This window comes from Liolophura sinensis, chromosome 1 (genome assembly GCF_032854445.1).
Source record: "Liolophura sinensis isolate JHLJ2023 chromosome 1, CUHK_Ljap_v2, whole genome shotgun sequence".
In the NCBI taxonomy this organism is placed as follows: domain Eukaryota; kingdom Metazoa; phylum Mollusca; class Polyplacophora; order Chitonida; family Chitonidae; genus Liolophura; species Liolophura sinensis.
Window position 1 is genome coordinate 92,326,930 of NC_088295.1, and position 14,328 is coordinate 92,341,257.

The following is a 14,328-nucleotide window of genomic DNA, read 5'->3' on the forward strand; positions in this document are numbered from 1 at the left end:
TACATGTATGTAGGTACGTGACAATTAAAAGAAAAAAAAAAAAATTCCAAATTAATTTGACTTAACCTTAAATATGAGCAGTTATCAAGCATTAGTAGCCAATATATTTACCTGTTAATTTGACTTGACTTGATAGCTGCTCACCCTGAAGGTCTAATTGAAAGATAATGCTCCTGCTATGGGTGTCTAGCGGCAGTTTTATAATCAATAAGGTAGGCACGGTTATTATTTCAGCTCCAAGGCACCGCCAGACACCCGTAGCAGCAAACATTATTTCGATTCTGTAACCGTTTAATGCAGGTAATACATAATTAAATACTAAAAACTCCACTCATGTAATTAAACACTTTCACAGCAATATGAAGTTGTGTTGAAAGATCCCAGCAAAGTTATTCCAAACAGCGTACAGCCTACAATGTCATACTCCCCAGGCAAAACCACTGCTTCTAGTAAAACAAAAGGGGTACCAGTCACTGATTTCAGTTTGAACCAGGATCACATTGATGGCAAATGCAAGTGTTGAAAATAATCTGAATTGTTTTGAACGGTGAAACATTCATTCGTAATGGCTTCCTCGTAATCATCGACAGTGACACATTTCTCACTGTGAAATAAACACTGCTGCCAGGTATTGTTTACTTACTGCAAGTTCATGATCAATCCTTTGGTGACATATTTGTCTTCACACAGAAAGAAGTTGCAAGCCCCCCCATATACTGTTTACATGTTTGACCTTTCTGTTACTCCATGACATCATAATAGCTTTGTCGAGGATGGAAGTGTAACGAGACCTAGTTCTGTTACACCTGGCATGTGATATCTATCCATTTTTTTTAAACAGGGAAAACAACATCCCATTTTATAACAGACCTGATTGCTCTATTTACCTCATTTGTCTAGCATTTAGCACGCATCCTAAAGGGAGTAAACCTTGATCGTCTTCTTTATATGTAATAGAAAACAGATGAGAGTTACAGAATAACTAATCCCATCTGGAAGCATAGTCATGCTAGCCAGCCCACAAAAACAAATGACATAGCAGAGCGTCCATCTCAAGTTACAACACGCCCCCAACATCTGCCAGCAGCTGTCCTGAAGAAGCTTTGCTATGATGTTTAGTTGCTGTAGTTGTAATGAGTATGTGCATACTTGTATATACCTTCATGACCCTTGGTTATTCTTCTTTGCTGGCTCTTAAGAGTCATCAGCATACCTGTTGGCCATATAAAACATGACTGTACTAGAGTCAAGCCTGGAAAGTAAAGCAGTCTACTCAGCGAATTTATTGTATACTTGAAGGCATTAATATGCAATGGTTTTCTCCTGGTTTTGGTGGAAATTTAGTAGTTTATGGGAAAATATGCATGTGTATCATGTCATCCTTCTCGTGTACATGGTATTCTATCCACAGTCTGAATGAACAACCCAAGTTTGAATGCCATGTTTAGAAAGTAAGTAAACAAGCTCTTCTGAACATCAGCGAAAGGTTGACAACATACACCTAAGCCTTGTCCCCTCTCTCCATTACTTAAACAAAGGCAAATTATTACTGGTATTTAATTATTTATTTAAAAAAAAACACTGCCATCTCATTTGAACGGCACAATATAAACCAAAAACCTATGTAACATGTAGCTGTGGTGCATGTAACGCACTTTCCAAAAAATATCCACATCAGCCAACATTCCTCAGTCATTAGGATCTAATTCAAAAACAGATAATTACAAAATCTCTTAAATTATTCTCTGGTTCCAGTGGGATACATCAACAGGCTTTATAAATTCCTCTTCAAAATATAACACGGTGTTTTGTAGAAGATTAATGTCCAGTATCCCTGTAACACTGAAAAATCATGGTTCTTAAAAATTCACACCATCTTTCACATGAAATCATACAACTTTAACATTATGCAAATAGTATTAGAATGGAATCTGAGGTGAAGTACGCCTTGTCTTAAGCCGGATAAACTCGAGCCAATTCCACAAGCAGCCGCGGTCATGTATATTTCCTCTAGCATAGAGGCCGAGAACTGTCATACCTCTCACAGCGGCCATGTGGAGCTCCTGGGAGGTGATGTTCTGGCTTATCAGGAGTAGCTGAAGGAGTAGGGCCACGCACATAATACTGCTGCCCAGAATAGCATAGCAGGCACAGACAAAACATAATGCAGTGCTGCAAAAGACGACAAACACAACCAACTGTTAGCACACTACACTTAATTTACTTATTTGTTTGATTGGCGTTTTAAAGCTGTTCTGCAGAATGTTTTTCTTATATGTTGGCACTCAGGTTTATAGGCAGGAAATCAGAATGGCCTTTGGCATGTACAAATTTAGCTGACAAACCTCCCTGACCTGAAGAGGCAACTAAACAATCAAAGCTGGACTCAAATACACAACCTCATACACTGTAAAAACACCCAAAGACGTTTCTGATGCCAAGAGTGTCAAAATTCCAAGGATTCCTATACTTTCACATTACACATATAGTGTCACCTGACAAAAATGTAGTACATGTATGAGGACTGTTATTACAGAAGTCTTAATACTCATATAAATATGAGTTGACATGGTTAATATCATTAGAACAGGCATCTTTAATTGGGCTGCGTTGTTTAATACAAGGCAAGTTGAAGGTGTAACTCACGAAAAATCTGCGTAGACATATCGGCAGTCATTAGGTAAGAGGAACCAGTCGTAATACATCTCCGGGGTACAGATGGTGGTTAAGGTAAGGTGAGCGCCATAGAAACCAGTGAAGACAAACAGCAGAATGGCCACTAAAAATGAGCGATGATTGTGAGCCCCAATACAGTTGTCCACCCTGCAAACAGATCACACAGATCAGACAATCATAAAGTCCCAATACAGTTGTCCACCCTGCAAACAGATCACACAGATCAGACAATCACACAGCCTCAATACAGTTGTCCACCCTGCAAACAGATCACACAGATCAGACAATCACACAGCCACAATACAGTTGTCCACCCTGCAAACAGATCACACAGATCAGACAATCACACAGCCCCAGTACAGTTGTCCACCCTGCAAACAGATCACACAGATCAGACAATCACACAGCCACAATACAGTTGTCCACCCTGCAAACAGATCACACAGATCAGACAATCACACAGCCCCAATACAGTTGTCCACCCTGCAAACAGATCACACAGATCAGACAATCACACAGCCCCAATACAGTTGTCCACCCTGCAAACAGATCACACAGATCAGACAATCACACAGCCACAATACAGTTGTCCATCCTGCAAACATATCACACAGATCAGACAATCACACAGCCACAATACAGTTGTCCACCCTGCAAACAGATCACACAGATCAGACAACCACACAGCCCCAATACAGTTGTCCACCCAGCAAACAGATCACACAGATCAGACAATCACACAGCCTCAATACAGTTGTCCACCCAGCAAACAGATCACACAGATCAGACAATCACACAGCCTCAATACAGTTGTCCACCCAGCAAACAGATCACACAGATCAGACAATCACACAGCCTCAATACAGTTGTCCACCCTGCAAACATATCACACAGATCAGACAATCACACAACCCCAACACAGTTGCCCACCCTCCAAACAGATCACACAGATCAGACAATCACACAGTCCCCAACACAGTTGTCCACCCTGCAAACAGATCACACAGATCAGACAATCACACAGCCTCAATACAGTTGTCCACCCTGCAAACAGATCACACAGATCAGACAATCACACAGCCCCAATACAGTTGTCCACCCTGCAAACAGATCACACAGATCAGACAATCACACAACCCCAATACAGTTGTCCACCCTGCAAACAGATCACACAGATCAGACAATCACACAGTCCCAATACAGTTGTCCACCCTGCAAACAGATCACACAGATCAGACAATCACACAGCCTCAATACAGTTGTCCACCCTGCAAACATATCACACAGATCAGACAATCACACAGCCACAATACAGTTGTCCACCCTGCAAACAGATCACACAGATCAGACAATCACACAACCCCAATACAGTTGTCCACCCAGCAAACAGATCACACAGATCAGACAATCACACAGCCTCAATACAGTTGTCCACCCTGCAAACAGATCACACAGATCAGACAATCACACAGCCTCAATACAGTTGTCCACCCTGCAAACAGATCACACAGATCAGACAATCACACAGCCCCAATACAGTTGTCCACCCTGCAAACAGATCACACAGATCAGACAATCACACAGCCCCAATACAGTTGTCCACCCTGCAAACAGATCACACAGATCAGACAATCACACATCCCCAATACAGTTGTCCACCCCGCAAACAGATCACACAGATCAGACAATCACACAGCCCCAATACAGTTGTCCACCCCGCAAACAGATCACACAGATCAGACAATCACACAGCCTCAATACAGTTGTCCACCCAGCAAACAGATCACACAGATCAGACAATCACACAGCCCCAATACAGTTGTCCACCCTGCAAACAGATCACACAGATCAGACAATCACACAGTCCCAATACAGTTGTCCACCCTGCAAACAGATCACACAATCACACAGCCCCAATAAAACTGTCCACCCTGCAAACAGATCACACAGATCAGACAATCACACAGCCCCAATACAGTTGTCCACCCTGCAAACAGATCACACAGATCAGACAATCACACAACCCCAATACAGTTGTCCACCCAGCAAACAGATCACACAGATCAGACTATCACACAGTCCCAATACAGTTGTCCACCCTGCAAACAGATCACACAGATCAGACAATCACACAGTCCCAATACAGTTGTCCACCCTGCAAACAGATCACACAGATCAGACAATCACACAGTCCCAATACAGTTGTCCACCCTGCAAACAGATCACACAGATCAAACAATCACACAACCCCAATACAGTTGTCCACCCTGCAAACAGATCACACAGATCAGACAATCACACAGTCCCAATACAGTTGTCCACCCAGCAAACAGATCACACAGATCAGACAATCACACAACCTCAATACAGTTGCCCACCCTCCAAACAGATCACACAGATCAGACAATCACACAACCCCAATACAGTTGTCCACCCTGCAAACAGATCACACAGATCAGACAATCACACAGTCCCAATACAGTTGTCCACCCTGCAAACAGATCACACAGATCAGACAATCACACAGCCTCAATACAGTTGTCCACCCAGCAAACAGATCACACAGATCAGACAATCACACAACCCCAATACAGTTGTCCACCCAGCAAACAGATCACACAGATAAGACAATCACACAGCCTCAATACAGTTGTCCACCCTGCAAACAGATCACACAGATCAGACAATCACACAGCCTCAATACAGTTGTCCACCCTGCAAACATATCACACAGATCAGACAATCACACAACCCCAATACAGTTGTCCACCCTGCAAACAGATCACACAGATCAGACAATCACACAGTCCCAATACAGTTGTCCACCCAGCAAACAGATCACACAGATCAGACAATCACACAGCCCCAATACAGTTGTCCACCCTGTAAACATATCACACAAATCAGACAATCACACAACCCCAATACAATTGTCCACCCTGCAAACAGATCACACAGATCAGACAATCACACAACCCCAATACAGTTGTCCACCCTGCAAACAGATCAGACAATCACAGTCCCAATAGAGTTGTCCACCCTGCAAACAGATCACACAGATCAGACAATCACACAACCCCAATACAGTTGTCCACCCTGCAAACAGATCAGACAATCACAGTCCCAATAGAGTTGTCCACCCTGCAAACAGATCACACAGATCAGACAATCACACAACCCCAATACAGTTGTCCACCCTGCAAACAGATCACACAGATCAGACAATCACACAACCCCAATACAGTTGTCCACCCTGCAAACAGATCACACAGATCAGACAATCACACAGCCCCAATACAGTTGTCCACCCAGCAAACAGATCACACAGATCAAACAATCACACAGTCCCAATACAGTTGTCCACCCTGCAAACAGATCACACAGATCAGACAATCACACAGTCCCAATACAGTTGTCCACCCTGCAAACAGATCACACAGATCAGACAATCACACAGTCCCAATACAGTTGTCCACCCTGCAAACAGATCACACAGATCAGACAAACACACAGCCACAATACAGTTGTCCACCCTGTAAACAGATCACACAGATCAGACAATCACACAGTCCCAATAAAGTTGTCCACCCAGCAAACAGATCACACAGATCAGACAATCACACAGCCCCAATACAGTTGTCCACCCTGCAAACAGATCACACAAAGTCAAGACTATAATACAAACCCAATACAACTTACCATACACAGTGATGGTCTCTATTGAGTATACATGCCTGACACACATGACAATGGCCAGCTCGCGGCGGTTTGACCAGACAACATTTATCACACCAGGTCACAAGCTGATTATCTGAAACACAAACAACCATTCTCACAATACAGGTTACCAATCAGACTGCTTTTGTCACACATTTTAATATTACAAAAGCAGCCTTTGTCATGCTGTATGACTTATTACAAACTAGGGGGCTTCCATAGCCAAGGTCCTTACCCAACAATGCGGTGGTGGTGAGTTCGTCCAAGAGGAAAGGTCTCACTCCGCCAGATCCCTGGGCTCTGCCTGGTTTCCACCCACCATAATACTAACCACCACTGTATAAGTGAAATATTCTTGAGTCTGGCATAAAACGCCAATCAAATAAATAAACGCATCAGTATTACAAGCAGCCTTTGTATTACCTTTGTACCCACACAAACGGCTTTGTCAGAGCATATGACAGTCACACTTTGAGTCACAATGTATTAATACAGTCCAGCTCAAGTCCAGCTTATGCTGACATTTTCTCTGACACGATGCGAGAAGGTGTAGCAGCAACTTGCGCATGGTCATGGGTTTCCCTCAGGCTCTGCCACATTTTTTCCCGACCATAGTACTGGCTGATGTCACATAAGTGAAATATTCTTGAGTACAGTGTAAAACACACATCAAATAAGTAAATAAATCAAATAAATAATGCCTAAACAGCCATTATCACACTGTTTTACCACACAGCCAGCCTTTGTAATACCGGCACTAATTTACTGCACACACACTTTGTCAGAACACTTTACCACACAAACATCCTTTCCCATGTCACATTCTGTCACTTTTGTCACATAACATTACCATTCAGACAAACTTTATCCCAACATATTTGATTGCAATGATAATGTAAGCCAATGAGAGTAGGAAATCCTTGAATTATTATAGTTCATATAAATGACACATATATTTACAGCCACCGGCAAATACATATTTTACCTACCTTTAATTGGTCGCGAGTCCACCCAAGTGACCTTTTGTTCAGGCATACTGGGAGCTGTTTGAGCCTGGTAGTTGGCTTTAAACGATTCCTTGTCGAAGCCCATGTTTGACAGCAGGAAGTTGCCCAACACATGCTCAGAAATTGTTTTCGAGTAATCATCCTTGGAATCTTTCTGACTGGCTGCATCCTTCTGATCCTGACTGGACGACAGGTGTTGATTGGATGGAGTAACTGTGTCGGGCGAGGCTGGTTTAATGATTCCTGGATCTTTTCTCACAAATGTGAGAGCGAAGAACATGATGCCGATGGACGTAACCAGAAGCATCTGCTCCCACAGAAACACCTCTCGGAAGGACAGAACAAATGCGTGATAAATCAAAATGGTAAAGAGCACAGAGGTCATAGCCCAGGCATAGAAAAACTTTGTACGCACTCTGTTGTGTTGAGTTCTCCATGAGCGATAGAAGAGGAACATGAAGATAGGCATGGAAGCCAGAACAAAGATTGTCATGTAGAAATTGATGGTGCCAAGACAGAGGCTGATAGGCACTGTCACAATGGGGACAACTACATCAATCTTAACTCTGATGGCGCCTGATCCACTCAATCCTGGGATGCGACATCTGTCTGCTATTGTCCTCCACATCCTCTCTGATAACTGCTTGGGTATTGGGCGACACGTAATACACCTGCAACAAGGCTACAAGATAACAGCTGTGGTACTGGGTGATGTGTAATACACAGTCTGTAACAAAACCATAACATAACTGCTGGGCTATTGGGCAACAAGAAATACACATGTATCAAGACTATAAGGTAACTGCTGGGGTATTGGGCAACACGAAATACACCTTATAAAGTAACTCCTGGGGTACTGGGCGACACATAATACACCTGCAACAAGGCTACAAGATAACAGCTGTGATATTGGGCGATATGTAATGCGCAGTCTGTAACAAGACCATAACGTAACTGCTGGGCTACTGGGCAACACGAAATACACCTGTAACGAGACTATAAGACAACTGCTGGGGTATTGGGCGACATGTAATACACCTGCAACAAGGCTACAAGATAACAGCTGTGGTACTAGGTGATATGTAATGCGCAGTCTGCAACAAGACCATAATATAACTGCTGGGCTATTGTGCGACATGAAATACACCTGTATCAAGACTAAAAGGTAACTGCTGGGGTATTGGGCAACACGAAATACCCCTGTATCACGACTATATGATAACTGCTGGGCTATTGGGTGACACATAATACACCTGGAACAATGCTACAAGATAACAGCTGTGGTATTGGGCGATATGTAATGCGCAGTCTGTAACAAGACCATAACATGACTGCTGGGGTATTGGGCAACACGTAATACACCTGTAACAAGACTATAAGATAACTGCTGGGGTATTGGGTGACACGTAATACACCTATAACAAGACTATAAGATAACTGCTGGGGTATTGGGCGACATGTAATACACCTGTAAAGATACTATAAGATAACTGCTGGGGTACTGGGCGACATGTAATACACCTGTAAAGATACTATAAGATAACTGCTGGGGTAATGGGCGACATGTAATACACCTGTAAAGATACTATAAGATAACTGCTGGGGTACTGGGCGACATGTAATACACCTGTAACGAGACTATAAGACAACTGCTGGGGTATTGGGCAACATGTAGTACACCTGTAACAAGACTATAAGATAACTGCTGGGGTATTGGGCGACAAGTAATACACCTGTAAAGATACTATAAGATAACTGCTGGGGTACTGGGCGACATGTAATACACCTGTAAAGATACTATAAGATAACTGCTGGGGTAATGGGCGACAAGTAATACACCTGTAAAGATACTATAAGATAACTGCTGGGGTAATGGGCGACATGTAATACACCTGTAAAGATACTATAAGATAACTGCTGGGGTACTGGGCGACACCTAATACACCTGTAAAGATACTATAAGATAACTGCTGGGGTAATGGGCGACATGTAATACACCTGTAAAGATACTATAAGATAACTGCTGGGGTAATGGGCGACACGTAATACACCTGTAAAGATACTATAAGATAACTGCTGGGGTACTGGGCGACATGTAATACACCTGTAAAGATACTATAAGATAACTGCTGGGGTACTGGGCGACATGTAATACACCTGTAAAGATACTATAAGATAACTGCTGGGGTACTGGGCGACACGTAATACACCTGTAAAGATACTATAAGATAACTGCTGGGGGTATTGGGTGACACGCAGTACACTTGGAATAAGAAACAAGACTACATACATGTAAGATAAGTGTCGAGGTATTAGGCAACACGTACACTTGCGCCAAGACCATTTGGTATACATAGCAACATACAAACTGAACGAATGTTGAAAATGCCACACAAAGCACATCAATATATACATACATGTATCTGTATTTACTGCAGCATAACCCTGAACTCTTGTATCTGTTCCAAACTTTGGAGAGACATGTACACATGAGCGATAGGATGAATCTGCTACAGCGTGATGCCTGTCCCAAAATATTTTTGTGGAGCATAGCAAACCTGTTCTTGTCTTTGATATGGTTGACATATTTCACAGCTTCACTTTTCTCACCTGTCAAATGCTTGGTCCAGTGCCTCACAATCACAGAAACATCCTAATATGTGACTTCTTGCTCCATCCTCGTTCCTGTATTCACAGCAGCATAAGGATTCTTCCGTGCTGGACTTAGTCATCGGGAATCTATATATAATGCCTGTCACAAAAGATTTCAAGAAAATAAAATTTATTAAAACTGACCCAGGGTCAAAGGTCATTGAGAGTACAAGTGGCCTAAATCAATTGGAGCAACGATGTCTGCTGCTAGATTAACATCTACAAGCATATTTAAGACAAATGCCAGGCACCATTTATTTTGGTTGTTTTATATTTAAATATGTACATGTACATTGTTTCTAGATGGGTCTTTAATCCATCAGTCATCTCCATTAGGTGACCGACACTTTATGAAAAAATTTTAAATATAAAAAGGGGGTGACCAAACTAGTTTTTTGTCTGTAAACACAATTGCAAAATGCCCTTATATGCGAATGACAGGATACAGCAGAAGGATGAACCACGGTATATGACATGAACTTACTGACACTGAACTTTCTACAGCAACATGTGGAATACATCTTGAACTATGGGCCACCATGCTGTTCAGCAGTCAAATATGCACATATCATTAGTCAATGTAGAGTCTTCACAGGAATGTGCTGAAGTCTTTGGCCCTCAAATCCACAAGGCAATCTGATGTTAATCCCTGGTGGTAATTTATGTCATTGTATTTAATCATAGCAGCATTAACTACAATTTGCTGATGGAAATTACCACGTTATACATAAATTATCTTAATAGAGTTTGGTTGTTAGAAGATGGTGATAGATATCAGAGACCCATCAAAACTGTTGCACTGGCAACCAGGATGGCTCTTGAGGATGGGCCTTGGCAGTCATTGTATTGCATTATGTCAAATTCTGACCTGATAAATAACAGGGCATCTATGTTTGCAGGTCACCTTGATGAAGATAGGGATACAGCTCTGAACATTCCACAACAGGACTTCTTATAAAATAGATAATCTAAAGTGTCAAGCCCCCACAAGCTGTTACGTATTGGAACTCGCATATATGTATTGAATGTACATATATTACATACATGAAAAGATAGCTTGAATTCTTGTGAGCTTGAATTCAGTAAATGTTTTGTTGAGCGGTACTGGAGTCACATTTTCCTGTCACAGCAAAGTTCATCAAGTTGTTGAGCAAAATCAACGATCTGTAAAAATCTCCAGCAGTTCTTCAAACATTTGATGAGGCAAACAAGATATGTAAAATCTGTTGGTGCCAGAGAGAGGATATACAATATATACAATATAATCTAAAGATGATCAGAATATTTTCCTTGTAGTTGTCATGTCAGTCACATTTATTCTTTACCACTTTTGCCACATACATGTACACAAGTATACACCACAATAATACTCCCTTATAGGTTTACAGGACAATACAGTACGGATGAATCTTTATTTATGATTTGGAAGCAGCATAATAAAAACAAAGAAGAGTAGGAGTAGTAATAACATAGATTCCTAGTTTCCTAGTTTTCCTTCACGGTCTGCACACCATTTTACCTATGGCTGTAATTTTCCAAAATATTCAGATGAGACAGAAGGAATCAAGTGTCATCAGCCTAGAGTGACAACTGATGTAGACTGTCATACTGCCATACCAGTGTGATTCCTGCCACAATATATAGTGTGATTGCCTTATCAAACTGTCCGCATGTGGTGGATATAAAATGAAGTTGTAGAACAACAACTAGATATATTACTGGATTTCCGTACTGGATACTGGTATTAAATATCAGCTAAACATTAACTCTCCACCTTGCCTTCTCCGAACATGTTCCTTCACGCCACAAATGTTGGTCCACCTGAATGGGCTATTGGTATTAACATGTGATACTTCCAAATTCTTTACTCTTATTTGTTTTTTATTATAATAATGATTATTACTTTTTATGTTGTTTTTTTCTTACGTGTACAATGATAGCAGCCCCTTATATCCACGGCAATTAAACAATATGAAATACAACGTCCTGAAACAGATCATCCGGAACATGGTCACAGTTCACGTGATCAAAACATAACTTGTCGATTTCATACTTGTCTAGAGGTCTGTGCTAGAGCCTTGGCACACGCTGTTCGAAGCTTTAGCAGTTTCACTTACCAAATCACATTTAGGTTTCATGACACCGTGACTATGCGCAGAAAATTGGCCCAACATTTTATAAATCCGTCATTCCAGTATTGCGAATGTTTACCACTAACGTGCATCGGAATCTTCTGAAGAGCTACAATATGGGAGGTAACTCTTGTCCACAAGCAAGTGGACTATTTCTCTAGTAGATTTTTCTGCAAATCCCTCTGGTCTCGCGAACTATACGCGGTCGGCGACGTTCGCGTGACCGCTTGAACACCTGGTCTGCTCTTTTTAGCCAATGTAGGCCTACATGTAGTTGTAGCAGGAATATTTAGTTTATCATTTTTTTTTCTTCACATCGTTAGACCATCTAATGAACAACATTATCATATCTCTACTTTTTCAGAAAGCCCGAAAAGAAACGTAATATTTTCCTTTCAGCGCTACTAATATTTGTCCCCAAAATTAGAAGACATAGGTATCCAGTGTATTTCAACACGATGAATATTTAGCCTCCTAGACCCGGGATGAGCGGAATTAGACACACTCATAAAGCAGGGTGCCAGAAATTATGGACGCTCTGTCCATACATACTTACAAGAGAATCTTATAGGCTTACTCATTGTTAAGATTAAGAAACTTAGAGTGAAGGCTCTTAGTGCAGTAAGCCTTGAGAGGCTAGTTTTTGCAGTAATAACCTGTGACGTTGATTGAATTCGTCACATAATGTGCAGGATTTAAAAATGCTACAAGGCGAGATACATGTATGTACACGCCACGTGCAGAATCCTTCAGTATATTTGCTGTCAATGTAAGCATAATTTAATTACAATGTCAAAATTGAAGCGATATCCCACTTATTGTAAAGTCTGCGAGAGAGGGAACCGTTTTGGTCTTTGTACAAAGATAGGTCCACGTATAAGATGTAGGTAACCATGTGAAGAGTCTAGGGATTCCTTTAAACCTAACGAATGTGGATATATATCTTTCACAGCCTTTGCTATATATGGATTATTTAGTGAATGTGAAAGAACGAGCCTGTTGAGGATTTTTAAAAAAAATAGCTTCTGAATATAGTCGTATTCAGTCTCCGCCCACCACATCTGTCATGTAGTCTCCGTCCATCATATCTGTTGTCATGTAGCCTCCACCCGTCACATCTCCCAGTCATGTAGTCTCCGCCCGTCACATTTCCCTTCCTTGTAGTCTCCGTCTCACATATATAGTCTCGTATAGTTCCATCCCACATATCTCTCTGTCGTGTACTTTCACCTGGTCTTACCGAATTTGACACTCCACGGATCGGTATCCCATCCAAGAAATCAGTTAATTGTTTGTATTGTAGAAAGATTTTATTTGCCGCTTAAACGTTTGTCTACACAAATGTATCTCACACTGGACCACTAGTCAGTCTGGCGGTGTACATGCATATGCATTGGATACTTGAGCACTGATGATCACGTATAATGATACCGATGATCACGTGAACATGCATATAGACAGGTAAGTTTTACATGGCTATACTATGAGACACGCAAGACACTAGACGTGTAATTAGCGACTTAGCTAGAAGACCCTGCGGTTGTCCACACTGCGATTCCGACTCGTTGGTGGAAGCTTTCCTCTGCAACTCCGCATTACCGGATGATGTGTGAATGCAAGCTGCATTCACCAGTTTTCTGTCTGTCTGTTTGTGTGGATACACCGTAACACAAGTGTGCATAGATGGGAATATGTCTTGTAAGATTTCAGGTAGCTTGGAGACGGCGGGACAGTTGTGGAATGCGTCCTACCTCCCCCCTTGACCCCCCACTCCCGGTCATATCTTGATTATTTCATTCATTTAATTCTTATTTAAAGCCATACTCAGGAAGGAAGCACAGTGACCAGCGTGCTCATATTTATGAATATTGCCATTCACACACACCGGTCTGGTGTTAACAGTAATGCAATAAAAGCAATGCAGGGTTACTTTCTGAAGCATAAATTACATCTAAAATCAATATATTGACTGTAAGACCCATAGTGCTCAGAGTAATTACCGCTCTTTCTGCACTGTACTCAACTCACCTCATGGATTAACTCTGCGGATGAAGTAGTGAAAGTTGGATTTGAACAGCCAGCGTTTTGTATATTTGCCCATGCCATGTAGTGAGGGTCAACTATAGCATACTACTGATGTGGCA

The 14,328-nt window shown here is 41.7% G+C and overlaps 1 protein-coding gene across 1 annotated transcript; it reads right to left on the reverse strand.

The window, feature by feature from the left end:
- Positions 1-701: 701 nt before the first annotated feature.
- Positions 702-12,286, reverse strand: LOC135481740 (palmitoyltransferase ZDHHC23-like). Its single transcript, XM_064761410.1, has 6 exons — positions 12,170-12,286; positions 10,011-10,152; positions 7,383-8,071; positions 6,376-6,487; positions 2,647-2,823; positions 702-2,172 (listed from the first exon to the last, which is right to left on the reverse strand). Exons 2-6 carry the CDS (start codon positions 10,130-10,132, stop codon positions 1,920-1,922), a joined length of 1,353 nt encoding a protein of 450 aa, XP_064617480.1. The 5' UTR covers positions 10,133-10,152; positions 12,170-12,286; the 3' UTR covers positions 702-1,919.
- Between the last annotated feature and the right edge of the window lie 2,042 nt (positions 12,287-14,328).